General features: G+C 41.5%; 1 protein-coding gene across 3 annotated transcripts; it reads left to right on the top strand.

Moving 5' to 3' along the window:
- The first annotated feature begins 59 nt into the window (after positions 1–59).
- Positions 60–27433, top strand: SRPK1 (SRSF protein kinase 1). Of its 3 annotated transcripts, none has more exons than XM_075776145.1 (16): positions 60–360; positions 468–528; positions 12207–12325; positions 14099–14207; positions 14615–14702; positions 14920–15007; positions 16524–16630; positions 17300–17465; positions 18129–18154; positions 18631–18844; positions 19101–19526; positions 20964–21064; positions 21952–22059; positions 23419–23488; positions 23910–24002; positions 24914–27433. In XM_075776145.1, exons 1-16 carry the CDS (start codon positions 87–89, stop codon positions 25096–25098), a joined length of 2235 nt encoding a protein of 744 aa, XP_075632260.1. In that variant the 5' UTR covers positions 60–86; the 3' UTR covers positions 25099–27433. The 3 variants fall into 3 exon arrangements, with proteins under 3 accessions (XP_075632260.1, XP_075632259.1, XP_075632261.1); XM_075776144.1 differs by having other exon boundaries at positions 12192–12325; XM_075776146.1 differs by lacking the exon at positions 60–360 and adding an exon at positions 8660–8817.
- The last annotated feature ends 119 nt before the right edge of the window (positions 27434–27552 follow it).

Below are 27552 nucleotides of genomic sequence, written 5' to 3'. Positions count from 1 at the left end.
CGCGGGGGCTTCCATCACACGCGCGGCTCACCGTCGCCGGCTCCGCGCCTGCGCACCGCCCGCTCCGCGCCTGCGCACCGCCCGCCATGACGCTGCCGGAGGCGGTGCCGGCGGCCGGGGGGCTCCGCCCCACGGAGGGCGGGCGGAGGCGTGGCCGGGGGCGTGGGGGCGTGGCTTCCCCCCACAGCTCCAGCAGTTCCCCCAGCGAAGGCGACGCCGGCACTGCGGGGGGGCGCCCGAGGCTGCCCGAAGTGCGCATGCTCTGGCCGGCGCGGCCCGGCGTGGCGCAGGGAGAGAGCACAGCGCGCAGGCGCGCGGGCTACCCCGTGCTACCGGCTCTGGCGGCCATGGAGCGGAAAGGTGAGCGCTGCGCGGACTCCCCTTACCGCCCCTTTCTCCTCTTCCTGGGGTGGCCCGCTCCCCCCCGCCGGGCCCGCCGCTCCTCCTCACGCCTCTCTCTCCCTCAGTGCTGGCGCTGCAGGCCCGAAAGAAGCGGACTAAAGCCAAGAAGGACAAGGCCCAGAGGAAGTAAGTGCGGCCTCCGGCTCCCCTCAGGCGGCAGCTCCCGCCGCCACCGTGCTCTGGCGTTGCCTCCCGCCGGCTCTTTGTTACCCCCGGCCCTCCCCGCGGGGCAGGGGCTGCCGAGGCCTGCGGTGCCCCGAGCCTTGGCGGGAGCCGGGCGCTCTCGGGGCAGAGAGGCGTGCAGATCCCTCGGGCTAGACGAGTTTTTAACGCGAGTTTAATTGGAGACACGTTTCGCGGCATAGGCAGCCAGCCGGCGCGGCTGGTGGCCCGAGGCGGCGGGTTTTGCCGCCCTGCTCTTTGCCGGGGCTGGTTTTCCCTAGGATTTCGCGGTTCCTCGGTGTCCCCCCGTCGTTTGGCGGGCTGTGGGCGGCAGAGCAGAGCGGCCTCGGTGTGTAAGGGGGCTCTCTCCGTTCCCTCTCTCTGCCCCGGAACCGGTTGATGGAGCTGCGGTCCTGCTCACACGCTTCGTTTCGGGCTCCGTCCCCTGGCCCCGGGCTGTACCCGGTGGGGTTGCTACCGTCCCCTCTCCTCTCTGGAGCCTCCCGGGGCTGGCTTCAGGAGCCGGCTTCTCTCGACTCGTGTCGTGTCCCCCCTCCCCGCCTTTCTTTTAATCTTGCCATAAAAATGCTGTGATGTCTTGTTTACTTCTTTCTTTAACTTCGATGCTCTCGTGTGGCTTCTCTCCTACCACAGGAATTTCACAAGTCTTTATACGTGGTGAACTTTTGGATGCAGATATAAAAATTAAAATATGTCGAGTAAATACTAAACAATGGCTCCCACCAGACTGCATTAAGTACTGCATTCAGTGCTGCTCGGGGATTCCTTTCTAGTGAAAGGTGATGTAAATCCTAGAGCCGGTTCTGTGTGCTCAGTAAAATGCTGCTTATTTGCGTAAAATCTTTGGTACCTCATGAGGCTTTATGCTCACCAGTGTGTAGGAACCAGCAGTACTCAGTAAGTAAGGCTTTGGGGGTGGGAGTTGGAGGGGTTTTTCTTTAGGAGTGATGCTTCCTTAGTCACTTCCTCAGACAAATCGCAGGGATTTTAAAAAAAAGCCAACTTTCTGGTTGTCTAGCAAAGATTCAGCTGTTTTGAAATGGGGCTTCTGAGGGATGGAGAGCATTAACTAGACTCGTTGGGAGATGTGCATTATGTTTCCACACTATTTTGTACGTGCTCCTGGTATTTCTTGAAGGTAGCATTAGGACAATTTTTAAAGAATTCTCCTCTTTGCATAGTATTATCTGCATCCTAATTTATGAATGAATAATCCGTTGTTTTAATTCTGTATCTGTTACTTTTTTTTTCTTGTCCAGCTGCAGACAAACAATACTGACTCTGCCAATAGAGTCCACAGTTGCAGCTGGAAAGACTGATTTCTGTGTAAATTCTGAGGTTGCTGAATGGTAACTTTCAGTGCTGGCATGTTTGGGTGTTTGGTTTGGTTTTTTTTTTAAAGTCCTTTTTAACCATGCATCCAGAACAGGTTACCTGCACTGCTGGTTAGCTGTTGATTTTGCCACTAAGCTTGATTTGAGTGGAGAACCATACTATTTGTAAAATGCTGTGTTTATCTTCATAAACTATGTGCTTCAACTCTGTTTTCTGGTAGTATAGGTTTATTAGATAATGCCTCAGAAATTAAAGAAACTTGCATGCACTTTACGTTGTACAGCAAAAAGAACCCAGTGTCAGCCTCTAACTTTAGGTGTAGTTCTGTGACATTTATGCTATTTAAATACGAAGCTGCTCTACTTAAATCTTCTAAAATAAGCTTAACTGGGTTGTTGCAAGACTTCTTCCATAAAATCTAAACTTGAAACCACAGGGAATGCCTAATGTTCCATGGTAGTTGGTTAGATCACACACATGCCATTTTTTTCTATATGAAGGGCAGTAAAAAGCATGAAACAACTGATTTCAAAAGGTTAAGGCTGGTGGGTATTGGGAATTATCTTATTATGGGTAAGTATAAAAATGCAGAGAATGTTCTGAAAGGATTTAAAGCAATTAAAAATATTTCACTTTAGAAATGAGCTACACCTGCTTTAAGTTTTCCTATCAACCCAATCTGGTTAAAAACAGGAGGAAAAAACCCAAACCACTTGCAAAGGTTAAAATAATCATAATGGTCTGTGTATAGTACAAAATTGGAAAGTTATTGCTTTTTTTCATCACTCAGTAGTTAAAATTGCTGCTATTTGGAGTCAGACAAGACCAGCCTAAACTGGTTATTTACAGAAAACCCTTGTAAATACTAATTACAGTTCAGTGTATAAGATTTTCTTTTTTATGGGAAGATCTACCAAGTTCTTAATTTCCCATGCGTTCAGGATGTTCCTATTTCTTCCCATCCTTCCAACTTTTAAGATAAAAGTTTTATTTGATATCAATGAAGAAGTGCATTTATCCTAACGTACTCTTTTTGCAGAAAGAGAGCAAAGTTTCTTGGTGATAGGAAAGTGAGGTACCTCTGTCTTCCCACTCTAGTAAAACTATCCCAAATCTTTTGGTAATCTGGAAGAATCATTAAACCAGCTGTGTTAAATCTTTGCTTAGGAAGCTTCTACTTGCCTAGCCTGCTCATTGGTCCCGTGTCTGCCTTTGTGGAGTTGGAAGAATATTGAGGCTGTGTACATTTGTCCAGCTCCTGTTTCTGTGAGAATTGAGGAGAAGGAAGGACAGGGAGAGTGACAGCTGAATGCATTAGAGGGACAAAAAGCAACCTAGGTACAGAGAGATCCTGAGTTCTAATGTTGAATATCGCTGGGTTGCTTTGTGGCCTTGAGTGAGGCATTGATTTCAGTTTGTTCTCTTATCAGCCTTTTCCATCAAAAATTCCTTTCCATCAAGGAATTACAATTAAAATTGCTTTAATATAAATTATTTTTAGAAAATGAGAAGCAAGCTTCTACTTGGCCTTTACCTTTAAGAATATGTCAGGAAATACGCATGTCAAAGCTTTAGTTGCTAATAAAACATGGGGAGTTTGGTACGTAGGCTACTGCAGTGTGTGTTGCTGCCAAAAGATAGCTTTGCTGAAAGCCATCTGGGAAGTATGTGATGTATTAATTTTTCCATTTCGTGAGATGTGAACGTCTCGGGTACTAACAGTCAGTTGATTCCCAAAGGCACTCAAAACCTGTCTTTAAAAAAGGAGCTTGTAGACTTACTAGCTTTTTTTCTTACTGAAACTTTAATAACTTAGACTGTAAACTCTTCAGGTAGCTGTATCTGGTGAGGTGCGTTCAGGTAGTTATTTTTGCCCAATTGTCAAAAATGCAGAAGACTTTTGCAGTTCTCTGAAGCAGTTACTAATATCTTTGGAGTTCAGCACTAGTAGACAAATGTGTTAGGCCTTATATTTCCCCTGGCCCTTAGGAAGGTGGAGGAGCTGTACAGTGCTTTTCTGGGAACAGTTCTTGTGCTAGCTTTCCTCGTATGACTTCTAGGGACCTGAAAACAGAATTCCTGTGTTATGGTGTTTCATGAGCTGTGCTGGATGTCCATGAAGGCAGCAGGAGGAAGGAGTGATGGGTGTTCCGATGGTTTAGCTTTTCATCCGCCCGAAGTCGGTGCTGCTTGCTTTGCAGGTACCGTAGCACGGACCAGGCCACATGTGTACATGTAATGACACGGTGCGGTGAGGTAGTGTCAGTTTAGGAAGCCGTGCAGGCTAGCGGGAGATTACAGGCTTGATTTTTTTTTTTGAAGGCTCCATGTGGTGTTTGGAGGGGATTGTTGCCTTGAGTTAGCTCTAGTGTGGACAGAACATTCATTCCTGGCTGAAGTGATGCTGGAGCATGCCATCTACATGTTTTCATGTGAAAGAGATTAATTTCCTATGCTGTAAGACTTGTACTATGTGGACGAATGCCTGGTATGTGAGGAAGATCTGGTATTTACTTCAAAACTATGCTTCTATTTGAAAATACAAGCTTCTATTTGAATTAGTGTAGAAATAAAGATGTACTTTATCAGTGGCTCTGGTAATTTGTAATGGAATCGTGTGCTTGTGACTGTTAGACCATAATTGCCAGTAAAATACTGTGGCTTTTTTCTGTCTACATTGTATGTTGCAAACCCTTAGAAGATCAAACTGTTCTTTGTCCTAGGAAAAAATGATTCTTTAGATTACTACTGAGATTAAGACCCAGGGTTTAAAAACTAGGCTAAAAACCCAACCAGATTCAAAGCAGTTAGAGACATAGACAAGAAACTGAACAAATACTTTGTATTATAGCTCATTTTCTCCAAAATGAAGAAAATCAGCTTATTACTAGAACTGGGCTGTAAGCCTGTGTGATGTGTAGATCATGGGTATTTCATTGCAGGCCCAGATGATAATACTGTTTCATCATGTCCAGCGTCTTGCTTCAGCATTTTGTGTTTCAGGAAAAGTTGGCTTACTCATGCACAAAACCAGCAGTTCTGTGTAAGGGATGTTAAACCAATTGTGCCTCAAAGCAGAACCCTTTATTACTGTAAGCATGAACAACTACAAGGTAGTAGCAGCCGTACAGTTAGATTATGTGGCTTGTTCTGAAAAATCTGAAGTGCTTGCTTCTGCGTGCACTGATGAATTTATTAAATTCTTTCTTACAGGCTCTACTGAGTGGGAGATATTTTTTCACAGGACTTTCAATAGTTCCTCTGGCTCCCTCTACTCCTCGAGTGAGGGCAATGGCAGAGCTGAGTTGGTACAGTACTGCTGTCTTGCTTCCTCTTCCCAAATGCATGCAGTATTCAGTATTTTCAAGAAGCTCTTTTACAGCTATCTGTAATTTTTTTGGCTAGACTCTTGACTTGCATTGAAGCCTCACTTCATTCTTCTTCCTCTCCAACTGAAAAACAATAGAATTGCTATGAAGAGAGATGAGGAAGTGGGTATTTTTTTTCCATCTATACACTCCAGGGAGCAGAAAATTCCTGGTAGAGTCTGATACTTTCCAGTTTGTTATCGCATGTCTGTCTTGTATCACTTTCCTGCTGTCTTTTGAGAAGCCTTGGAGTTCTGACAGCCCTCTTGGGTTCTTCCTCAATTTCCTTATTTAAAACTTTGCCTGGCATCAGGATCTTGGATTATGTTTTCGTCGCTTGTCTTTGATAATTAATACCAGGGCTACATCTTTTGTAAGTATTTTGAACATACATTTGAGTCAGAATGTATCGCCCACAGGATTTTTTATTCAAATACAGAGCTGATTATCCTGTCCTATGACAGGACACAGCTAAAGATCTACTAGTTTCCATGGAAGTCCCTTGATTTGTAATAGCTGGAATAGCAGACAGTTCTCCAAACAGCTTGTCAAATGCTTGTGTGGGGGAGTGGATATGGGGAGCAAGACACTTGATTGCCTCTGTGCGTTAGTACCGTTCTCACGTGAAATTTGTTGTTACTTACCATCAAACTGAACTCCCGCTGATCCACTAAACAAAAGTATGTCTTGGTGCCTCTGAGCACCAGTCTTTCAAAACTAAATGTTAGACCATCTCCAGTCCTCTTGAGTTCTCAACAATGCTATTCTGGTGGCTCTGGGGTGGTTGCCCTACAGCAGCAATTGTGGTGGATTTGCCATGCAGGCAGAAAAATGCCAGTTCTTTTAGGGAAAAAAGGGATGGAAGAGTGAATGAATAACAATAATCACAAAATTATGTGGATTATAGAGATTGCTGGGACTTACAAGTCTGATTTATAATTCCTCCAAGTCCCCTCAAATACTTAAAAATTTCTTGAGCAGAAAAGTGCATACAAGCAGCAGAGTACTTTTATAATTTCAGACCTGAACGCATACTGAAAGTTTGAGTCTAAGCAGTTTCAATATTTATTGAACGCAAGCAGATCTGCATGTAAGCATGTTAGAGGCTGGCACCAGAAGCAGTCATTCTGACTAGATGTGCCTTAACATGATCTTGCTGTTGCAGGTGCACTGAGGAATAGTAATGAGATGCAGTCTGGCAAGCATACTTCCCTTAGAGATGCGCATCCCTTGATGCACGTATGTGAAAATGGGAGAGAGATTCTTAAATCCTGGCTTTTCACCGTGCCATATGGAGCTTTTTTTCTCTTCCCCAAATGAAAACAAGGAATCCTTAACAGCACTTGAAGCGAGATCTCACTGCAGTGGGTGTAGAGTCTTGGAAATCGTTGGCTGGATGGTTGAGGTGGAAAGCAATGCTTCCTTTGGCAGGAGCCATGGGGTGCGTTATAGTACTCTTATCTGCATCTCCTACGGTATGAGCTGGATTTGTCATTAGTCTTAAGTTCACTGAATTGAATTCTATTTGGGAATGTTTCATGGGTGTAATTTGAGCTCACAAATGAGGAATGACAGTGTTTATAAAGATTGTGCTGCAGGAGGCTTAATCATTTAGCAAAGCAATTGTCTTTGGTTTTCTGCAGACGGGCATCATCTCTGCAAATATCAAGGGACTGAGAAACAAGTGAAGAGGTGGGAGTAAGGAGAGGATCTTTTTTGTTAGCACACATAGAAGGATGATAGCTGCGAAAAGCAATTTGGGTTAAACATATGCTGCATTCCTTTGCTTGAGGGTGGAAGGGTTCTACTTTTGTATTTGTTCAAAGCAGGTAGATAGGTAGCATGGACAGTATTTCTACTGATTTGGGGACAAGGTAAATTACTTATTTCCTGTACAAAATAGAGTTTGGAAGAAGTAGCTCTTAATGCTCTTAGATAGGAGATCCAAACACCTTTCTTTAAATATTTTGTTATGTAAGCTACCAGGGTGGTGAAAACAAGTTCTGAGTTTTGATGGTGAAGTTGTGTGTGGAGACTTGGCTGTTGTGATGGCTTGACTAGTAATTTATAGATAATGGCAAAGGTGCCCGGGCTGTGCCGCTCCACAGCGCGAAGAATGCTGCCTTTTCATCGCACTGACACTACTAACAGGCATGATTGTGGTCTCCTATCTTCTTGTCCTCCTGATGCTCTTGGATCTACCTCAGTGCAAATCTGTAAGAACACACATTGTGTGATTGAGGCTTCTTAATTGTTTTTTTAACCTTATTTTTAGCACGTGCACCAGATAAGCAATTCTGTGGGAAACTGGCAAGAGCATACAGAAGTGTTTTGTTTCCCAACTCTTTGAACACCTTTTGTTAGGAACTGAAATCTTAGTTTTTGCAAATAACCATTACTGTCCCTGCTATGCATTGCAGAGGTGAGCAGAGTTATCGGGTGATAATATTCAGTGAAGGTGGAACAAAATGTTATCTACAGTGGAAAATTTTTCACGTTGTTAGAGCCTCTTCTAATATGAAGAGGTTTGGCAATGCTAACTTGTTTAAAAGGGTGTTCAAACTTCAGGAACCTTTTAAGGTGAAAATATTTTATATATACAATCGGATGAATCCCATTCTTCTTTAAACCTCTTGGTTTAAAACTGCAGAGCCAGCTTCAGAGTGTCTTTCACTAATAAACAGCCTCTGTAGCAGGGAAAATCTCCAAATTATTACTTGCTATGTCACGGTGTTGCTGACTTGTTTCCCCTATCGCTTACATAAACCAGCAGGATAAACGGGCACAGGAAATGGCTGGTAATTCTGCATCATCAGAGGACGATGTGAAGTGCCTGCTGCTGTGAAAAATAGTCAGTTCACCTATTTAAAGAAGATTTGACTCCTCCTGCTTCTTTGGTTACTTTTAAGCATAAAGGATAAGTTTTTCTTGTAACTCTGGATGGGGAGGTTTGGAATTACTTCAGAAAATTAATTTTTACTTTGAACGCCCTTTCTCTCCTCTGTGATTGTGCTGCCATTTCTGTATCAAAAGGGTTGGACTGTTGGCAATTACCATGATCCTCGTCTTCATCCAAGCTTTGAATCCAGTGGACTATTGAATAGGCAAATAAAACCGGCTTGTTCAGGAAGATGAAACAAGTATCTAACTGAATTTCTAATTTCATTAGAGGGAAGATTGAGACAGGTAAACATCAAGAGGAGGAGATGAATCTATTTATGCTCAACCCCTAATATGACTGAATTTGCAGGAAGATCAGCTGAGAGCAACCCCCAGCCTTGCTGCAAGGCCCTTTACCTGCAATGCAGTGCTGTGCATCTGCAGCTAGGTGGTGGAGGCAAATCCCTCTTCTCCCTCACTCTCGCACAAAGCTTTGCTGCGTTCTTCGAGAAGAACCAGCCCCTCCGCCTGCCGTTGATGTCCCCCTGCTACCTGAACAGTGTGGCATCTGATTTTTAATGGCTCTTTCGAAAACTATTGGGCTGTCTTCAGGAATATCTTTATCAATGGGAGGCCGTGCTTCATGCAGGTAGGTTACCCTCTCTTTTTTTTTTTTTTTTAAATCTCATGAATTTGCAGTTCTTCAGGCATTCCTGAGAGATTTAGGACTTTTGGGAGGGTCTCTAGATTTGGATTCACACAAATTTCATAAAAGATCTAGTGTTTTGCCTTAGCATTGCTGTTCCACGTTGTTTTCCTTAAGTAAAACATTGCTATATAGTTGTAGAGAGACCCTGCAAATCCAGTTAATCTGATGATTAATTAGCACATTGAGAGCGCAAAAGTAAAAGGTGATCAAGGTGTTCTTAAGTAAAACAGAGGTGGCTATAAAAAAGTACCCTCGAACACTTGATTTTTTTTTTAAATGTGTAAACTATTAACCATTTTTCATAGGCTCTTTATATATTTTATCTGTATTTTGCAGTATTGCTGACAGCTGTTTCTACTGTCATCTTTAAATACTGTGTATGGATTTTTCTGCTGTCTTTTGCAGCCTTTTGTGCCTTTTAGAGTACTGTGAGCAAAGCATACAGATGAGGGTTGTGAGTTTGTGTATCGGGGGTTTTTTGTATTTTAATACGTATTCTGCACTGATTAGGTCTCTTAATCCATATCTGCAGTTGACATGGTCACTCTGGGGGAAGGTGGTGGGATGTAAAAATGTCTAATGAATTTTTGCAGAAATGCAAAGGAATGAGATGTGTTTTGGAGTTGGTTGCATAAAGGAAATAGCACTGTAGAAATGTGTAAGACCTGAATATGGCTTGCTATCACGTTAGTTGATATAATACATTATAATATAGAAGTGAAATGCTTTTGGATCCCCAGGACAGACTCAGATGCAGACTACAGGGTGTGTCGTGTACAAGGCTGTCAGCAGCATGATTCGTCAGCCCTTTCTTAGGAGGGGTGCAGAAAGCTTCCAAGAAAATGAGGTTTAGTGCTTCCAGTGACTTCTTCCTTGATGCATGAAATGACTGCTATTGAAAAGCATTGGGACTGCAGAATGGCATGATGTTTCTGTCTGCATCCGTGGTTCTAAAGATGAATTTTCTTTTGAATCCATTCTAATCCCCAACATCTTGCACAGTTACAAAAGTGAAAAATCTTGAAACAGCATTGGGGAGAATTAATCTTTATGCTATGGGTGTGGCTCCCGGGATTAAATTCTCCTTTTTCTCCAAATCTGTGTTCTGGTTCTCTTTACCCTGTCTGTAGGATTTGTTACATGTGAGGATTCAGTCTCCCCTTCAACCATTCTGTTCATGGCCATTTCTTGCCTTTGCTACCTGCTCTGATTTGGGGATAGTCTGTGACACTGTTCATAGCTCAGTTATCCCCAAAGGAATGCAGTGGGTTAAAAGCAGCTTTTTGACCACCAAGATGTTTTTTTTCTGTAGTTTCCATCTTCCTACCCCCTGACTTGTGACTCACAGGGGAAAAGTCTAAATACTAAATATCTAGGGGCTGGATCAAGCCTACAGGGTTGTTAATAAATGTCTAATTAGCCTGTCAGGAGTGGAAAGGACTGTCTGACAGTGTGGTTTTATGGTTTAGGACCACTGATCTGTGTTGCTTGTCTGTTCCTGAATAAAAAAAAAAATCAGCAGGACTTATAGCTCTGCTAACTGACTGAAATGTTGGGTGGTTTGGTTGTGCCTGGGATGACCTTTGTAGCTCTTCTTTGCTTCAGTTCCAGATTGTAAATGGGTACAAGTTTAGTCATGATCAGATTGGAACGGGTGATTTCTCCCTTTTCATGCTCCATAGATATATAAAATGGCTGTGGTTTTAATGTGTAGTAAAGTATTTAATGTATGAAGTCTCACCAGAGTGCATATGTAGTAGGTAAATGCTGAGCATTCATTCTGCTGTATAACTACTCAAAATTGAAATACTAAATTTGTCACATTGAGTAAGATTAGTTAGTACGGCCATGATGTGATGCACAGGATTCCAACTCATTTATAAGATGTAAAAACTGCATCCAAAAGCCCCTATGCATTAGCATATCCACTGGCATAACTAGTGGCTGTCTCAGCAGCTTGGAGCAAAGCTAGTTGAATTTGAAATGGAGTGGTGGAAGGCATCAGTTGTACCTGCTGCTGCGTTGGGACAATAGTTTCAATACAAGAAACTTCTGCTAATTCACACTAACAGGGTAGCTCATTGTAAAGAATGTGATCTCGTGTTTGTATGCCATTGCTGTAAGGAAATTTGTTGCCCACCTACATCTCATACTTCTAAGAAAAGAAGACTTAATATCCTGCAGTTCTTTGCTATTAAATCTTGCCAATGCAAGTGGACTGTGGGCATTGATTTAATTATAAATGCTTGCTTTGTACAAAAGGATATTGAAGATTAAACTTTGTAGACATTTAACCGTTCCCTGTAATGCTTTGTAAAGTAAATAACTTACCTGTTCTAGTATTACCATTTCATGAGCTGTTTGGCTGTAAGCAGTGTGCTGCTGTAAAGGAGGACTTGGGGCACAAGGGAGAGAACAGTATTTTTTAGCTCAGGGAATTCTGAACCGCTTTAAATGCGGTGAGAGCAATGAGGTGGCCTTTGCCAACATGATCTTCACGAGCAGGAACTTAGAGTAGCACATTTGGTGAAAAGTTAAACCCAGAAAATTACTGGGTTTATATATGAATGTGGGAGTAGGGGAAAAAATGCCACCTCGGTGCTTGATTCAAATCCCTCTGCAGTCACAAGCTCTCAGAAGGGTTTACGGAACATCTGCTCTGCATACTCCCGCTCTCCATAGTTCAGACAACTGTAACAAACTTTAGACCTTTGGTGAAGAGGCAAACTAGAAATGCAGTCTACCCCATGAGAAGAGGAGAAATCAAGGGCAATGTTAGAGATTTTAGAGTTCTAAAGTGTTAGAATTAGAAGGATTGTTAAATGTTCATTTGATCTCGAAGGTGAAAGGCACAAGTTCTAAAACATTGGTTTAATTTTTTTTTCCAAAGGAGTAAGAATTAATTGATGTTAGTCTTCAAAGTAACATTCATTGACTTTTAAATCTTCAGGTTTTATATGAGATAACATCTATAAATCTGAATTTGCTTTGAAAAAGTCCTCACTGAATGAAAGACTGAGATGGGGTTCAAAGAGACTAACGTTTTGGTGGGATCACTAAGTTTTTAACTTGATATCTTGTCTGGTCTTTTCTTTGTTCCACTATAAAAGTGAATCTACCGCATTAAGTTGCATTTCTCACTAGTATATGAAAAATTGTTGTTATCTACTTTTATACTAGCTTAGGAGTAAAAGCATTTAAATGCGAAAATAGTTTTTTCTGAAGGCTGAATATTGCATTTCTTCCATTATCAGCAGTCCCTCACATGAAATGAAAGCTACTGAACTGAAGAGTAACATGTGTGAGACATGCAGTGTGTTCTCTTTCAGACCCGACACTCAGCATCGAGGCCCTGCTGCTCACTCGGAGAATGATCTTCCAGAGCAGGAAGAGGAAATCCTGGGATCAGATGACGATGAACAAGAGGATCCAAATGATTACTGTAAAGGTGAGAGCTTGCCTGTTTAAGGTGCAGGATTTTCAACATAATCAATAAATTCTCTTGACTTCCCATCTACTATAGAGAATAAAAATAGACTCCCTCTTACTTTAAGTGTTTTTTGAAGCTGCATGACAATAATATTTTCCAAGCTAACCTGAAATGGAGAAACTATTGTCTGAGATTCCCTCTGTTACCAGTCAAGATTTGAGTTGGAGAGCTGTTTTTAATGCCTGTGTTTAAAGCTGTTAGCTTTGTCTCTGTGCCAGAGGGCTTTCAAAAGTGGCAAAAGCAAGTAGGCACTCAATTTCTTTTTGTTTTTTTATCAGAAAAAGGACACTTTGACATCCTTCAAATCAATTTCAAATTCTTCACTGTTTTCTTGTGAAGATCATCTTAGTATCCATGCTTCAGATAACTTTGCAAATACAGTCTTCCGTTGTTTCTCTGAGTAGAAACTAAATACAGAGCAAATGGAAATATCACGGTATATAATTCAGTATCAAAAGGATCAGGCTTTTTTTAACATAGCAAATACTTCAAAAAAGAACACCGATAGTACAAATTGAACTGATCAATTAGTTGAAGCTTGAGTGTGTGCCCCCACCTCCAAGCATTTTGTAAGACTACTTCTGTGATGCTATTTATTGTATATATTGAATAAGGCAGAGGGAGAAGCATGTAACAGATGCCATATATGTGTATAGAAAACACAAAGTAGAAAGAGTACAGAGAACTTGAATTGCAATGTTTTTTACACTTCAGTGCTTTACCTCAAAGCGTTTGCATTACTTTTAGCATGCTACCCAAGTATTTGTGGGATTTTTTGTTGTAAAGCAAATGGGAAGAAGAAAGTCCTTGTGTGAATTAGTAACCTGTGCAGCTGTCACTGTTGTAACTGAAATCTTTAAGTGAAGAAGAGGAACTTCTGTTTGAGCATGAAGTAATCAATGAAGTAATGGATAGCAATTCTATGTCTTGTTTGTGAACCAGTTGAGAGAGATGAATCTTCCTGCCAAAGCGTGCATTTCATGGGTAACATTTGCTGACCATAATTGAATAATAAACGCCTGGAATCTCGGGTGTAATTCCAGGTTCTGGCAAAAATTTATGCCTTAACAATCACAGATTCTTTTCTTTGTTCTGTTTTCTGCCAGTTGCCTTATGTCTTTTGTCTGGCTTTTCATGTCTTTGCTCCCATGATGGAATCCTCCTGCATAGACAGTAGCTTCAGAGATTCTAGGGGTACAGGGAGGAGACTTTCCTATTTTCAGCAGTGACGTTAAATGGCAAAGTGTCTTTCAGTCAGGAAAGCAGTTGGAAGGGAAACTTCGTTGGGATCTTGGGTGCAGTACTCTTTCATGTTACGGGAATAGAGTGTGCAAACGCAATGCTGATACTTAGCTGTAAGATTCTGTTACTGAGCATCATAAGCTGTGTTTTCCAAAGCTGGTCAGCCTAGCAGATGCTTTCACTGAGAAAATAAGCTTTTGTGATGCTGCAGTGATGACCTACATTGAAAAGTTTTAACATAATTGAACTAGAATGACTGATTTTTTCCTCCTTTACAATCAGCTAGAGGGCTGTTCACAGCTCTTCCTCTACCATACTGTATATTTGTTCTAGCAAGATCCGATTAGAGAAGCATTTGCATTTGTTTATATGATTAAAAATGTAAACACATCAAATAAGTCTGCCTCAAGTTGTGATGCTTGTTCAACATACCTGCTCTTCAGCGCTTGCTTGATCTCTTCATATATAAACTTCCCGCTGTTTTTCTAGGTGGTTATCACCTTGTGAAAATAGGAGATCTGTTTAATGGACGATACCATGTGATTCGGAAGCTTGGATGGGGCCACTTCTCCACTGTGTGGCTGGCTTGGGACATCCAGTAAGTCCTTCTGTTCAAGCTAGTGTTTCTAATCACAAACATGATCAGAAAGCATCTTTTTTACTTTTAGATAAAAACACAAAACGTAGCTGTCCACACAGAAGTTTCTTTTGATATTGTGCATGGAAGAGTGTGGGAGGGAGTTAACAGGACAAACCATGTATGTGGAAGGAGCGCTCTTGTGTTCAGCAGTCTGACCTATTACTTCATTTTATGAGAAATGACTAACATGGATGCTTTATAAAAAGACACCCCAAGACAATCTTCAGGAGTGCTTAAACCTTATTTTTCCATGTATGGCTTAAATAAGTAGCTCTCTTGTATGCAAAAGAATTAGGATAATCCTGGAGAAGAAGTTCTTTGTATGAGCGATAACAATCTCCAATTTACTTACTGTGTGTGCATAGAGGGAGGAGATTTGTGGCAATGAAGGTGGTGAAGAGTGCAGAGCACTACACAGAAACAGCACTGGATGAAATCAAGTTGCTAAAATCGGTGAGTGCCTGAGAGTTGGGTTCATTTTTTTAAAAAAAACTTTGTTAATTCATTTTGGGGACTTCACATTAGTCATGTGCTTGATATTTCTGCGTCATCTAGCTGCAAAGAATTTGGATAGGAACCCAACAGTAGTGTAGTAGATCTGACTTCAAAATATATTTTTGCCTAGTAATTACCTCAAGCAATACAAAATTAATCCTCTGTTCCTGTGCAGGTCCGCAACAGTGATCCAAATGATCCAAGTAAAGAGAGAGTTGTTCAGTTGTTAGATGACTTCAAGATTTCAGGAGTTAATGGTTCTCGTATCCTTTTGCGGAATAAAGGCAAAGAATTGCATAAAGATGGGGAGTTCGCTGGGTAGCTGTCATGTTGGGGCTGGTTAGCAATGCCCAGGCATCCCTTTCACTGCCAAGGAAACGTGCTGTAGAGTTATCTGCCTCAAAACTGCCTTCTAAGCTCAGATCCAGAATGATCATTCAGCCTGACATAATAAGTGTAAGTTCTGGAGATGGCACTGCTTAGTCATGCTTTGAAAATGAGATGGGGTGGCTGCATCTGATTTGTGAATTAGGGCTGTGAATGGCTTTAGTGTCCGAGGTACCAATGTGGTAAGAGGGCCTGTCTGTCTCAAGCCCTCAGTTTTGCAGGCAGCCTGGTGATAACCTCTTATTTAAGTAAAGCAGTACAAAATGTTAAGATCAGTAATTAAAAATAGCAAACACGTGCAGTCTATAACTTGATAATAAGGTGATTTGCTAGTTAAGGAAGCATCTTACCTTGGACTTTACCAGCATTGTTAGGATGTTTAAATTGTATTGCTTTGAAAATCCCCTGTAGTTCTGTGAACACCTATAGGTAGTGACTTGTGACAAGTCCTAATAATGCACACTTAAACTTTGAAAGTTGGACTTCAGTGCATTGTTTCTGCTTTGTGGTACCTGGAATTTTATTTCAGTGGGAATTACTAGGCTGCTTGAGGGAATTGACCTGTCGGTTATAAATGTTGTAACACTTCTAGAAAACAGTAGCCCCATAACATATTTCCTCTAACTTTTTTCTGGTAGCTAGCACCAAATAAATATTGACTTGATCTTGTGTTTCTTTCACTCTTGTGAAACATATGCATACTTTCTGCCAGCGTAGAAGAGGAGCAGCCTAATAATCTTGTAGAAGTTTGGCTTCTAAAACAAAGCAGCTAAACATTGTGCAAAGGCACAATGCTGAATGTGTGACTAGAGTGACTATAGCTGTTGAGATCTTCTAGAGAAAAAGCAGATAATGTGAATTTTGTTGAAGTCCAGGCTTGTCAGAAGTTTGTTTTGCTGGTAAAGAGGCAAGGAAGGGCGGAGAAAGTAACTTAATTGTTCTGAGGATGACTTATGAAATGGAAGTTTTACTATCTCTTTGGGTAATGGTGGTACAGAGAGATCTGGCATTGAGTTTTGCCTGAGGTAAGAGCCCAGGCTGTTCCAAAACACGTGTTGTTGGCCTGAAGCTGTCTCAGTACTAGCAGGAAATACTAATGCACGCTTGGTTGTGTAACTGGCTTCCACGCAAAGCGGGAGATTGCTACTGCTGCATTAGGACCATTGTCCTAACCAACTCCATCCCTCTGTATTTTAGGTTTTAGATAATGATGCTGATGTGCAGGATGGGATGGTGCTGTTAAGGAAGGCAGCTTCTCTAAACTGTGCCAGAAGGATGAGAGTTCTTTAATATAAAATGCTTAACTGGTATGGATTTCTTTTGATCCTCAGCCCTGGGAATTCAGGGCTCTGCGGGTCAAGATGTCCATCTTTTTCCTTGACTGAGTTCCAGATATCTGTATGGTGTTTGAAGTTCTAGGGCATCATCTCCTGAAGTGGATCATCAAGTCAAATTATCAGGGGCTTCCACTCCCTTGTGTCAAAAAGATCATCAAACAGGTAAGTTCCAGTTCTGACTGCACTGTTCCCCTCGACCCAGTGAGAATGCTTTCACTGATCGTTCTCAAATCCAAGAAAACAGAAGTTGAAAATCAGTGGTGTATCTCTGATGCAGCAAAATCATTCTTGGGTTACTATTTCCTTTCTTTACTGCAAAAAACCTGCTACAGATATTTATTTTCTGACACTTAAATCATGATGGGAGGCTGGCTTTGTTTTTAACCTCTTCTTACCCCAGTAATTCCTCATAAGTGCAAGTATTTTTTTAAAACTCGGTCACAGTAAGTACAGTGCTTAACAATGGGAAGAGCAAGAGAAACCTGTTCTTTCTACTGGGTGGTTGCTTAAGAAGAAATGTCTTTGTACATGTGAGGTGGGGGAGAGGGGGGAAGTACGATTTTATTGTAGGGTATTAAGATTAGAATTTTTCAACTGTGGTAAGTTAGGGTAAAGAGACAGTGTTTTAAATTCATAGCTAAAATCTGTATGCAAAGCTGTGTTTTTCTGGAACTGAGTAGTAATCACTGATCACATTAGCTCTAATCTGGAGTATTCTCAAACACAGAAGTCCTTGAGGTTCACTGGTCATCCTGGACAATTTTGCATTTTCACTCTCAATTTGCTCATTCTTTGCTTTTTCTAATGGTTGATTTCCTTTCCTGTCTGCAGGTTCTTCAGGGTCTGGATTACTTGCACACAAAATGTCGAATCATTCATACAGATATTAAACCTGAGAACATTCTTCTGTGCGTTAACGACCAGTATATCCGCAGGCTGGCTGCAGAAGCTACAGAGTGGCAAAGATCTGGAGCTCCCCCACCATCTGGCTCTGCAGGTGCTTTTTTTTTTTTTCCTGAAAATTGGTGCTATTTCCCCTCTGTGCCTGCAAATCATCACTAATCTCACTAGGGAAAACTTCCTAAATGAGTACAGTAACTGTAAACTGTGAAGTCCTAAGTTGGAAACTTAGGTGATCAGGAAGGCAGTTGTTTGTATAAGAAAACTGGAGGGAGGATACATGCATGCTGGCACCTGCTCTTATTTAACACAGCTAAAAGTACTGCAGTGTGTATTGGAAGGCTCTGTCAGTCATAATCTTACACCACCACCGTTTAGCTGGGCCCATCATAGCATGGCTTAGCTCAGGGAAGCTCCCTTAACTTTGGTATTTTAATGTTTTGGTTTGCATTTTCTTTTCAGTAAGATGCATAATGCGTGCGGTAAATGAAGCTGCATGACAGGAAGTTTAGGTCTTTGATATCAGTCAAGCAGGTCTACTATCTGGAATTTTAATTATGCGCTTACTCATTTAATATTTTTCTCTTTTTTTATTCTTGCTGTACTTTTGTAGAGCAATGAGCCTTCAAAATAACATTTGCTGATATATTAAAAATGTTGTTACCAAACCACGTAGGAAAAAGCTTCCCTTTAGATAAGAATGCAGTTGCAGTTTTCAAATACAAACATACTAATTTGCTGATCTTTCTTTCTCTTCCAGTGAGCACTGCACCACAGCCGAAACCAGTAAGTGTAATAGCTCTCATGCATAAGTATCCATCTACTTATAGTATCTATGGCATTGTTTCGTAATCCAGTCAGCATTAAGGGAGAACAACCTTATATCAGAAGGAAGAAGGTGATTTGTGTCTGTCAGACACAGGCATCAGGTTCAGTGCTGTCTTGGAGATGTAAGTAGTATGAGCTCATGTATCACCAGAATGAATAGGTCTTTTGGTGATCTCAAGGTCTGTTGTGAAGGTGACTGTTGTCTGAGACCCTCATTTGGAGAATACTGTACACTTCTCGGGACAGAAATGCACTGATAAAAGCCATAGACAACTGCTCCAAAAACCTTATCTGCTTTTTATTTGGGAGGACAATCTCCAGAGTTTTCATTCCAGGCTGCTTCCTCAGCTCTGAAATAAATTAAAATTTGATGCATTTTAGATTTATTGAAATACGAAATGCTAAGTGCGATTTCTCTGCTTGCTTCTGTGTAGGCTGACAAAATGTCAAAGAATAAAAAAAAGAAGTTGAAAAAGAAGCAGAAAAGGCAGGCTGAGTTGTTAGAGAAACGAATGCAAGAGATAGAGGAAATGGAGAAGGAAGCGAGCCCTGGGCAGACACAGCCCGAAGAGGAGGAAGAATGTCAGGGCCCTCTGGAAATGCTCGCAAAAGTGAGTCCACCAGAAGAAAACGTCAGCAAAAAGACAGGTATGGACCTAAAGTATTGCTAAAGTAGCACAGTGTTGTCCTTTCACCCATGCTGGCATGAGTAGAGTCAGCACCTTTAGTAGATGTGGCTGTTGTCACTTAACCCATCTAAAGAGGTTAGGAGATTTCCTGTTACAAACTGCATGTGTTCCGTTACATTTTGAGAACTACCTACTTCTGAGGGCTCCCTGAACAAGCTTCAGCTATTACTTTGTTTAGACATACTGTGCTATCTTCTCCTTTTCCTCCCTTCCAGCTGAAGTCGTCGTACAACAGCAATCTATGCTAATGGAAAGCAGTGTGGAAAAATGCGTAACAGAAATCAATTGCAATGGAGTGATACAAATGACGGACTTCCCAGACTCCGGCAATCAAGGGTCTGTGCGACTTGAGGATGACCTTCATAATGCCAACGACTGTGGCGATCGCCCTCATGCACAGAAGGAGAACTTTCATAGTTGTAACTACAGTCAGCGTAACGGTGACTCTGAGAACAGGCCTCAAGAAGCAATGTTGGACTCATTCGTGCCCTTAGTTTCAGAAGACTCCATGGTGTGTCAGCCTACATCCAACGAAGAGCGATCGTTCAACGAGCAGGAGATCAACCATTTGCAAGAAAGCATCCGGACAGAGATACCTTCAGAGGATGAGAATGAGAATAACAACCCATCAGACAAAAAAGGTATAAGAGGAACCCTGTGAGAAAGGGTTCCTTTCTCCTTGATGCGGGAGAGTTGTGTTACAGTGCTTCATCAGAGTATCAATAGAAACTTTCATCTTGTAGACTGAAGTGATCAGATCCACCCATTTGAGACTTTTTCTGCCAGGAGTAATTAACCTGACAGTCCTACTCCAGAGACATTTGCTGTTTGTAGCTTCCAGTTGTAATTGTACCTTAGTTGTGACTATCGAATACATAAGTATTCCCGCTTTTCAGAAGTACATATACATTTGTTTTTCAGTGTAGGAACATTCTCTCCTTTGTATCAGGTGTTGCTTATGTGATTTTCATTAATACTTAGAAATGTAAGTATACAAATTGTCACTGGCTGTTAAATTATGGGATATGTTCTGTTCAGTGTGTTCTGATAGTTTTGTGCTTAACATGGAGCACAAGTAACTCCGCACAGTTAAATATTTGAGATGAGTAAATGTTTTTCCAGAACTGGAAATGCAGCCTGACTGAAGCAAAAAACCTCCACTGCCCTCTCTAATGCTTTTGTTTAAATGTGATTGTTTCAAGGGGGGGAAAAAAACTGTTAAGTCTTGTAGGTTTAGGAGAACATAAGACACACAATAGTGTACAGCAGTTTAAACACATTCCAGGTGCGTGTTTTTAAAAAAACTTGATTCAATTGATAACTGTCTTGTTTTGCATCTGAGTCAAGGTCAGGTGGGGTATATCTGCTTGGAGATGGAGGGAGAAACTAACATTTATACTCCTAAAAAAATGTTCTTGGTACTCCTGGGGAGTTCCGTGGATGAAGAGTAGCAAGTGAAATTTAAAGATTTTGAAACTTGAACTGCACTTAGTTGGATGCCCCTGCTAGATTACGAGGTGTATTTTGCTTCTCACAGCTCTCCCCGAAATTGCTTTGGAGCTACAGCTGGATGTAATTTAGCAACTTAGTATTTTTGCTCTCCACTGTGTTGAGTTTTTCCCACTATGTTTTAGCTCTTGTAACGGTCTGTGTTGCGGTAGTGATAGGTATGTCAAAAAGATGTTATAATATGTGGACTCTCCTTCAAAGATTTAGGAAGACTTAAGGGTTGAGAGGCTTGTTCTGTTTCTGGCAATGTCCTTATTTAAAAAGCTGTCTAGATAGACAGACTCTTTAAGGCTGTGCAAAGAGTGCCGGAAAACAGTCTCTCTTGCATACGCTTACTTGCGCTTCTGCTTTTTAACACTGGTTGGGTCATAATGGTGGTAGCTATGTTGTTAGCTATGTTGTTCGTAGTGCAGACTGATGCTGATTTTCATGCCCAGGCTTCGGGGAGGGAAAGGTTCTGATCTGTAAGCAAAACCCTTCCTGGGTTGGGAGAAAGCGATAGGATTTGGATGACAGATGGTGACGCTGTCCATGTAGCTTTAATCAGCTGTTGTACATGTTGCCTCTAGGAAAATCAACGGCTGGGAATTTCCTTCTTAATCCTCTTGAGCCCAAGAATGCAGATAAGCTCAAAGTGAAGATAGCTGACCTAGGAAATGCCTGCTGGGTGGTAAGTTTACAGTCTTTTCACATTGACTGTTTAAACCTGCTAATTCATTCCCAGAATGCCAAGATGGAAAAGAATCTGTAAAACAGATTCTATCTAAGACCTGCTTGTGAAAGTAGTGACAGTTTGAAACTATGTTGGGGGGGGGGGGAAGGGGGGAGCAGAGACACAAAGAAAGAAATGGTCCTCCAACATAGGATTTTGGCCTGTGTTTTGGGTGCCTCATGGGTCATTGAATTACTTCTAATAGGCCTGTGAACAGTGTCACATATGTGAAACCTCTGAAGGAATCTGTAGCTGTCCTGGAGAAAGTTGCAAACAGTTGCTCCGATGTGCTTGCTCTGTAGTTTATTAGCTTGTCAGACCACTTCAGTGGATTCATGAGCACATGAAAGGGACTCAAATAGTTTTATTCTTTGATGGCTGTGCTGAGCTGCTTTTAAATGTTTGATATTTCAAACAGAAGAAATGTCTATTTTACTTGGCTTCTTAAATGGCAAAATGCTTTGAGATTCATCTCTCCCATAAGATCCAAACTTAGATTTGCACATCAGGCTTGCAGTGTCTGGCAAAGTGGTCTCTTACAGTGGTGTTGCTTATCTTCAAGGTAGGTGAATTGTGGCCTGTCACGATTGGCTAGGAGAGGGTGCAGCTTCTGAAATGGTTTTCCCGTATTCTGTCTTTCTTCTTGCTTTCCTCTGAATTGCTGGACTGTTTTACTTAAGGGGAAGTGTCTCATGTAGAGCATTTAAACTTGTACTTGTAGGAATATAAGGAAATATTTAATGAGGATGTAAAATTCAGATGAAATGTAATGGGAATGAGCTTTGATCTTGTTGATTCTCCTCTTCTAAACAGTCTCTGTTTAATGAAACATTTTTTCTATTTAGCACAAGCACTTCACTGAAGACATCCAGACAAGACAGTACCGATCCTTGGAGGTGTTGATAGGATCGGGGTATAACACCCCTGCTGACATCTGGAGCACGGCGTGTATGGTGAGTAGTGGCATCTGAGGGATTTGAGACCACTTCTGTGGCACATTCTGGGAAACATGCGTGTGCTGTGCACTCCAGACGGCTGAGTCACTAGCCAAGCCTGGCAAAAAACCCTCATAGGTGTTCAGCCAACGTCCAGACTCACTTTATACCGTGTTGCCATACCAAAGTTGTTTCTCGGGGGTTTTTTTTGGTTGGCTTTTTTATGCACCACGTGTGGCTTTCCTTTTGAAAGTTAGTTTTGTTGTACAGCACCAGCATGTTTCCAATATGACTGTACTTTGTAATCATGCTTTGTGGAAAACAGAGATAACTATGTAGTTCTGAAGACAAAATCTTTTATATAAAGAGCCTTTCTGCTCTGTCCAGCACTATTTCACAGATGTTTTCAGTATAATTTCATATTTTAATCATATATATCTTCTGCATGTTTGGAATCATAATCTGAGTAATGCTGAGACGAGGCTGAAGCTGTTCATGTAATAGCTGGCAAATGTAGAATATAGTGATTTAAAAAATATATAGTTACTGTGTGTCTCTTTGGTGTCTCCATTCTGTGTTTTCTACAAATCAAAGCTTGGGTTTTATATTTTAACCTTGGAAAATAGTGAAATCATTTTCGCTATATTGAAAAACAAGCTGTGATTTTGATGGATGTGGTAGGGTTGTGTTCTCTCTGTAGAACGTGTGGCCAAAATTATATAGCGATTACTCAAGAGTGCCTAATTCAGTAGTTTGACAACAGCAGTCTGTAAAGAAAACTAAAAAACACAGAAGGTCAGAGGTACTGTTTTGAGTAAAAGTGAATACATAAAAGGTAAATGTGTCATGGAATGTGGGAGTGATGAGTTGAAATGAATGCAAATGTTTTTCTCATTTAAAACATATTTTTGTATCTACAGGCAAATGTTCAGAGATTAACTGTTTGAAAAATGTCTCTTTGCTAGCTGAAATTTAGGGAGAGGGGAGAATCTTTGGAGGGGAAAAAAAACCAAAACAAAACCCTAGAGGTTGGACGTGACATCATTTTGCAAAATGCTGTTGAGGCAGAAGAGAGGCTAAGCATGTGAAATGCCTTAACTTTGTACAGTTTCACACAAGCATTATGCTGTGATCCAGAACTCATCACAGATAATGCCTATGATGTTTTTAATACGGTCCTTAAAATGTTGTAGAGTAATTGCACATCTTAAGGTGGTAATTGTGTACTAGAGTTCTGCAGGTTATTCTTCCTAGTGCTTTGCTTCTGACCTGCAGAGATATGCAGAATCGACCTGCAGAGATATGCAGAATCAACCTGCAGCACATCTGTGTGAAGTGTGTTGAAGTGATTTAATGTGTTCATTTCTGTTTGTTTAGGCCTTTGAATTAGCGACAGGAGACTATCTGTTTGAGCCTCATTCTGGGGAAGATTACTCACGGGATGAAGGTGTGTTCGTCTTTCCTTTTTAAAATGAGACATGAAATACGATGGCTGCTGCTTCAGAAGGAGCCTTCTCTTATGAGTTAGCAATGCAAAGGCTCCTTGCAAAAACATTGTTTACCCGAATCAGCACCAGTTGTGCTCGAGCCTCTGCAGTAAAACACTGTGCAACAAAGTCCATGTTCTGGTGTTTCCCATTCCTCTTACCACTGGATTCTCTATCTGGCTTCTCAAACTGATCATGCCTCAAATTGTCCTTACCTCCCCCCCACCCCCCTTGCCACTTCACTGTTGTTGCTTAGTGTAATCTGATTTCAGGTGGATCTCAGAGTAATTTCTAAGGGAGATTCTATCCCGTAGAAGGAAACTGGGGCATAGAGATATCTTGTGTGGCTGTGTTTCATTCTTTTCTTTTGAAAAAATGCAGATCACATTGCATTGATCATAGAACTTCTGGGGAAAATACCTCGCAAGCTTATTCTGGCAGGAAAATATTCCAAGGAGTTTTTCACCAAAAAAGGTAAAAGGAAACAAAGCAAATGTCACTTATCCATTCATCCCCTGCCCCAAATACACAGGAGTGCCTTGCTGGGAATACCAATTAACAGATGTGAGCAAAGATGCCTCTTTAAGCCTTTCCTTTGTTTTATGAAAGGCTTTCTCAGTAAAACTGCAGCTAAACATAAGGCATTCTTGTCTAACTGCTAAAAGTATCCTACATCCTAGTACTTGACACCTTGGCGTAGATAAATGCAGCGGGTAGAAAAACAGTACTGTAGATATTTATTCAGACTTGATGTGGCTTTATTTAGCTGATGTTTGTCAACTAGAGGTGTTGACTCACCTTTGAAGTCTTCTCTACACAACTTTGTTCCATTTCTAGCACACTAGTCGCCTAACTAGGGCCTTGCATCCTGAGCCATGTTGCTCAGGACACGTTATACCATTATCATAAAGCCTAAGTACCCCAGAAATGTCCAAGAGTCTCAAGAAAAAGTTTTTGACCTAGTTTAATACTTTTTTTTTATATAAAACAAACCCTTTTTTTGGTAGGAGAATATTGCTTCCTCAAACAATGCTGCATGTATTCCAAAGTCAACAGCACAGTGTTTGTCTGTCATGTCAACCGGTATAATTGGTGATTTAATGAAGTTAAACATTATTTGCTTACACTGAATCAGAAATAGCAGGAGGGAAAAAAAGAAGCCTTCAAGGAAGTACATTTCTAGAAAAGTCTTCAAAAGCAGATAGAAAAGGGGTTTTAGTATAACTTATTTCTTCCTTTAGCATGCTCTACCATTTTATATTCCCTATGCCCAGCTACTCAGAACAGTTTCTGAATTCAGTCTGTCTTGTTTAGCTGTTCAGCCTATTTTATTCATCTGCTCTGTTCCCATGTCTTGCAGTTAACCTGTCTGTCTTGGTTTTCAGGTGATCTGAAGCACATCACCAAACTGAAACCCTGGGGCCTTTTTGAAGTTCTGGTGGAAAAATACGAGTGGTCCCAAGATGAGGCAGCCGCATTCACAGACTTCTTATTACCTATGTTGGAGCTGATCCCGGAGAAACGAGCTACAGCAGCAGAGTGTCTCAGGCACCCCTGGCTTAACTCATAGAGGCTTCAACCCAATGCCACAGCACTACACTCTGGTTTACAGCATAGCGTATGCACACCTAACTGCCCCTTCCCAGCTCCATTTTTTTTTCCCCCCCCCTTGTTTCATTTTCAGTGTGAAGTTCTTCCTTCAAGACTTCCAAGATTTTAGATAAATCTAACCTGTTCTGCTGAGTTTGCTTGTGTGACTCAATGGGGACTCTCCTCAGCCAGTGGGCTTCATCTGTGTTTTGCCTTGATTGGGCTTCGCCAAAGACTAATTGACTAGAATATGAAGTTTTCCCTGAGTCTCCTCGCTGTTATGCACTGTGTGTTACAGATATGAGCTCACCTGTGCTCAGATACGTTCCCTTAGCTAAATTTCAACTCTCCTTTCCTTGTGAGTGGGATGTGAAGATCTGAATGCCTCCTTTTTATTGCTGACTTGGGAGTCAATTTCCCACTGTTGATCCACTAGCTAGCAATGGGGTGAGAAGTAACAGATGGCACCAGCGTGGTGTTAGTTCGTTGTAGAGCAAAGACCTCAAAATCCTCCATTGTTTTCTAGGTGCCTACTGTATTCTTTCCTTTCTGGTCACATAACTTTTCTTTAGTTCTAGCTGCATAAATCTTTTGAAAAGAGCTATTTAAACCTAGGTTTTAGTATCCTTTATTTCCTCCTCCCAAGTGCCCTGCCCCTTTACTTTTTCCTTCCCTGTGCCCAGATAGTCAGAACAGTTTCTGAACTTGGTGACACTTTCTATTTCAATGTGTGTGCCTATGACTAAAAGGTAATAAGCAAAAGCTGGAACTGACTCAACGCACAATCTTCAGCATGCAGATGGATGCGCCCTTTGGCTGCAGAGAGGTAGCCTTGTTGCAGGCAACTCTTCTAACATTTTAGTAAGCTGTAACGTTTTTGGGGGGGGGTTATCTCTTACTGGCACTTTTGCCTTGCTTGAGGTGGTTGCTGTATCTGTGAGAGATTGGCTTCCACTGATGCAGTCTATTCTCACTCTTAATTTTTGACCATTCACTTTTTATCAAGAAAAAGGTGGCAGCATCTGTATCACAGCCATGCCATAGCCCTTGACTTTCAAAATCAACACTTGAAGGTGCGGTGTAAAGATTTCTTTTCCTTTAACTTCCTTCAGGTGCTGGCCTTGAGAAATCACTTCCCAGAACGGGACTGCCTTTTCTGGGCCATTAGCACAAGGAGAGCCTAGCGGAAGTGGAAGAGAACTGACTTTTCCATCTGGATACTGGATTAGAAGCAGTTTCTAATTACCCCAAGTAAAAATGTTCTGTGAAGTTTCTACATAAACTTCTCAGAGGGGGTTGGATATAATGAGTAAATGGGTTAATTTTAATTCAAAGTTAAATCACTGTGGCATTTGATAGTTTTATGGTGGCTTCTTCTAGACTTGCCCATCCTATTGCAGAATCAGTGCATCCTACTCTACAGCAAGATTTGGCAGCATTGAGACTTCAGAGGCACTTCCTGACCCTGGACCAAACAGGCCTTTGGATTCACAATGGCTTTCAGAGGATAGCAGTTGCTGCAGGAGCGTACTGGAGGCCACGCGGATGCTATCTGAGACAATTACGTTGCCAAAGCTGCCAAGACTACTGTTACGTGTCACTTCTGTATGTGTGTTTGGAAATCCTGGTTTGTAAGGATCGTTCATTCATAAACCTTGGTGTATTTTAATCCATTTGAAAAGAGTTTCTCCAGTCCAGTGCCTGATTGGGCTTATTAATGCAAATCATGCTGCATGTTCTTTTAGGGGTAGATCAGGTTCTCTATGCATATAATCTAAAATTAAAGGAAGGTAACATACCAAAAGAGTTTTAAACTGCTGATTTGACTTTTTTTTTCCCCCCCTTTCACCTGGAATTTTCCAGTTGTGTGTCACTTCCATATCTGTTACAGAAGGACCGCAGGCAGGACTGGGTTCCACAATACCTACTGTTTACGTACTGTGAAGATACATTGGCAGGGCAAACAGTTTCTGTTGTCTTGAAAGCTCACCTGGTTCTGTGTACTTGAGACTGGCTGATTAAAGAACTTTTCCTAGAAAGGGTCTGCACGCTTCGACTCTTGAGTGCTCCTTCCTATCCTTCCCTCTGCCACCCCTGACTGGAGGAGGAGGTTTTTTTTACTGTGATAGCCAAGGCTAGAGCCAAGTTGTGAGTGAAGACCCACAGAAGCAGCTGTCAGGATTCAGTCTTGTACCATGTGCTCATTCACTTTGGGTTTGTTAAATTTCCAAAATGCCGTAAAGTGCTCACACTAAAGGATTTGTACTTGCTTGTCAGTCTAAAACCTGAAGGAAAATACATTTTTATTCTTTCTACTTTGGTGCTTTGTCTTTTTTTCTTTGTGAAAGCTGTGCTATAAACAGATTATTTAATAACTGAGCCCTATTGCTCATATGTTCCTTCTGTATGTCTGTTCTTTCTGAGCTAGTGGCCC

Source organism: Balearica regulorum, chromosome 25 (assembly GCF_011004875.1).
Source record: "Balearica regulorum gibbericeps isolate bBalReg1 chromosome 25, bBalReg1.pri, whole genome shotgun sequence".
Taxonomy (NCBI): Eukaryota; Metazoa; Chordata; class Aves; order Gruiformes; family Gruidae; genus Balearica; species Balearica regulorum.
This window is presented reverse-complemented; position numbering and strand designations above follow the sequence as displayed.

Coding starts and splice junctions, on each gene's coding strand:
- SRPK1 (XM_075776144.1), top strand. CDS start 87: ATGACGCTGCCGGAGGCGGTGCCGGCGGCCGGGGGGCTCCGCCCCACG. Junction 15,008..16,523: donor TTCAGGAGTTAATGGTTCTC/GTATCCTTTTGC, acceptor ACTGAGTTCCAG/ATATCTGTATGGTGTTTGAA. Junction 21,065..21,951: donor TAGGAAATGCCTGCTGGGTG/GTAAGTTTACAG, acceptor TTTTCTATTTAG/CACAAGCACTTCACTGAAGA.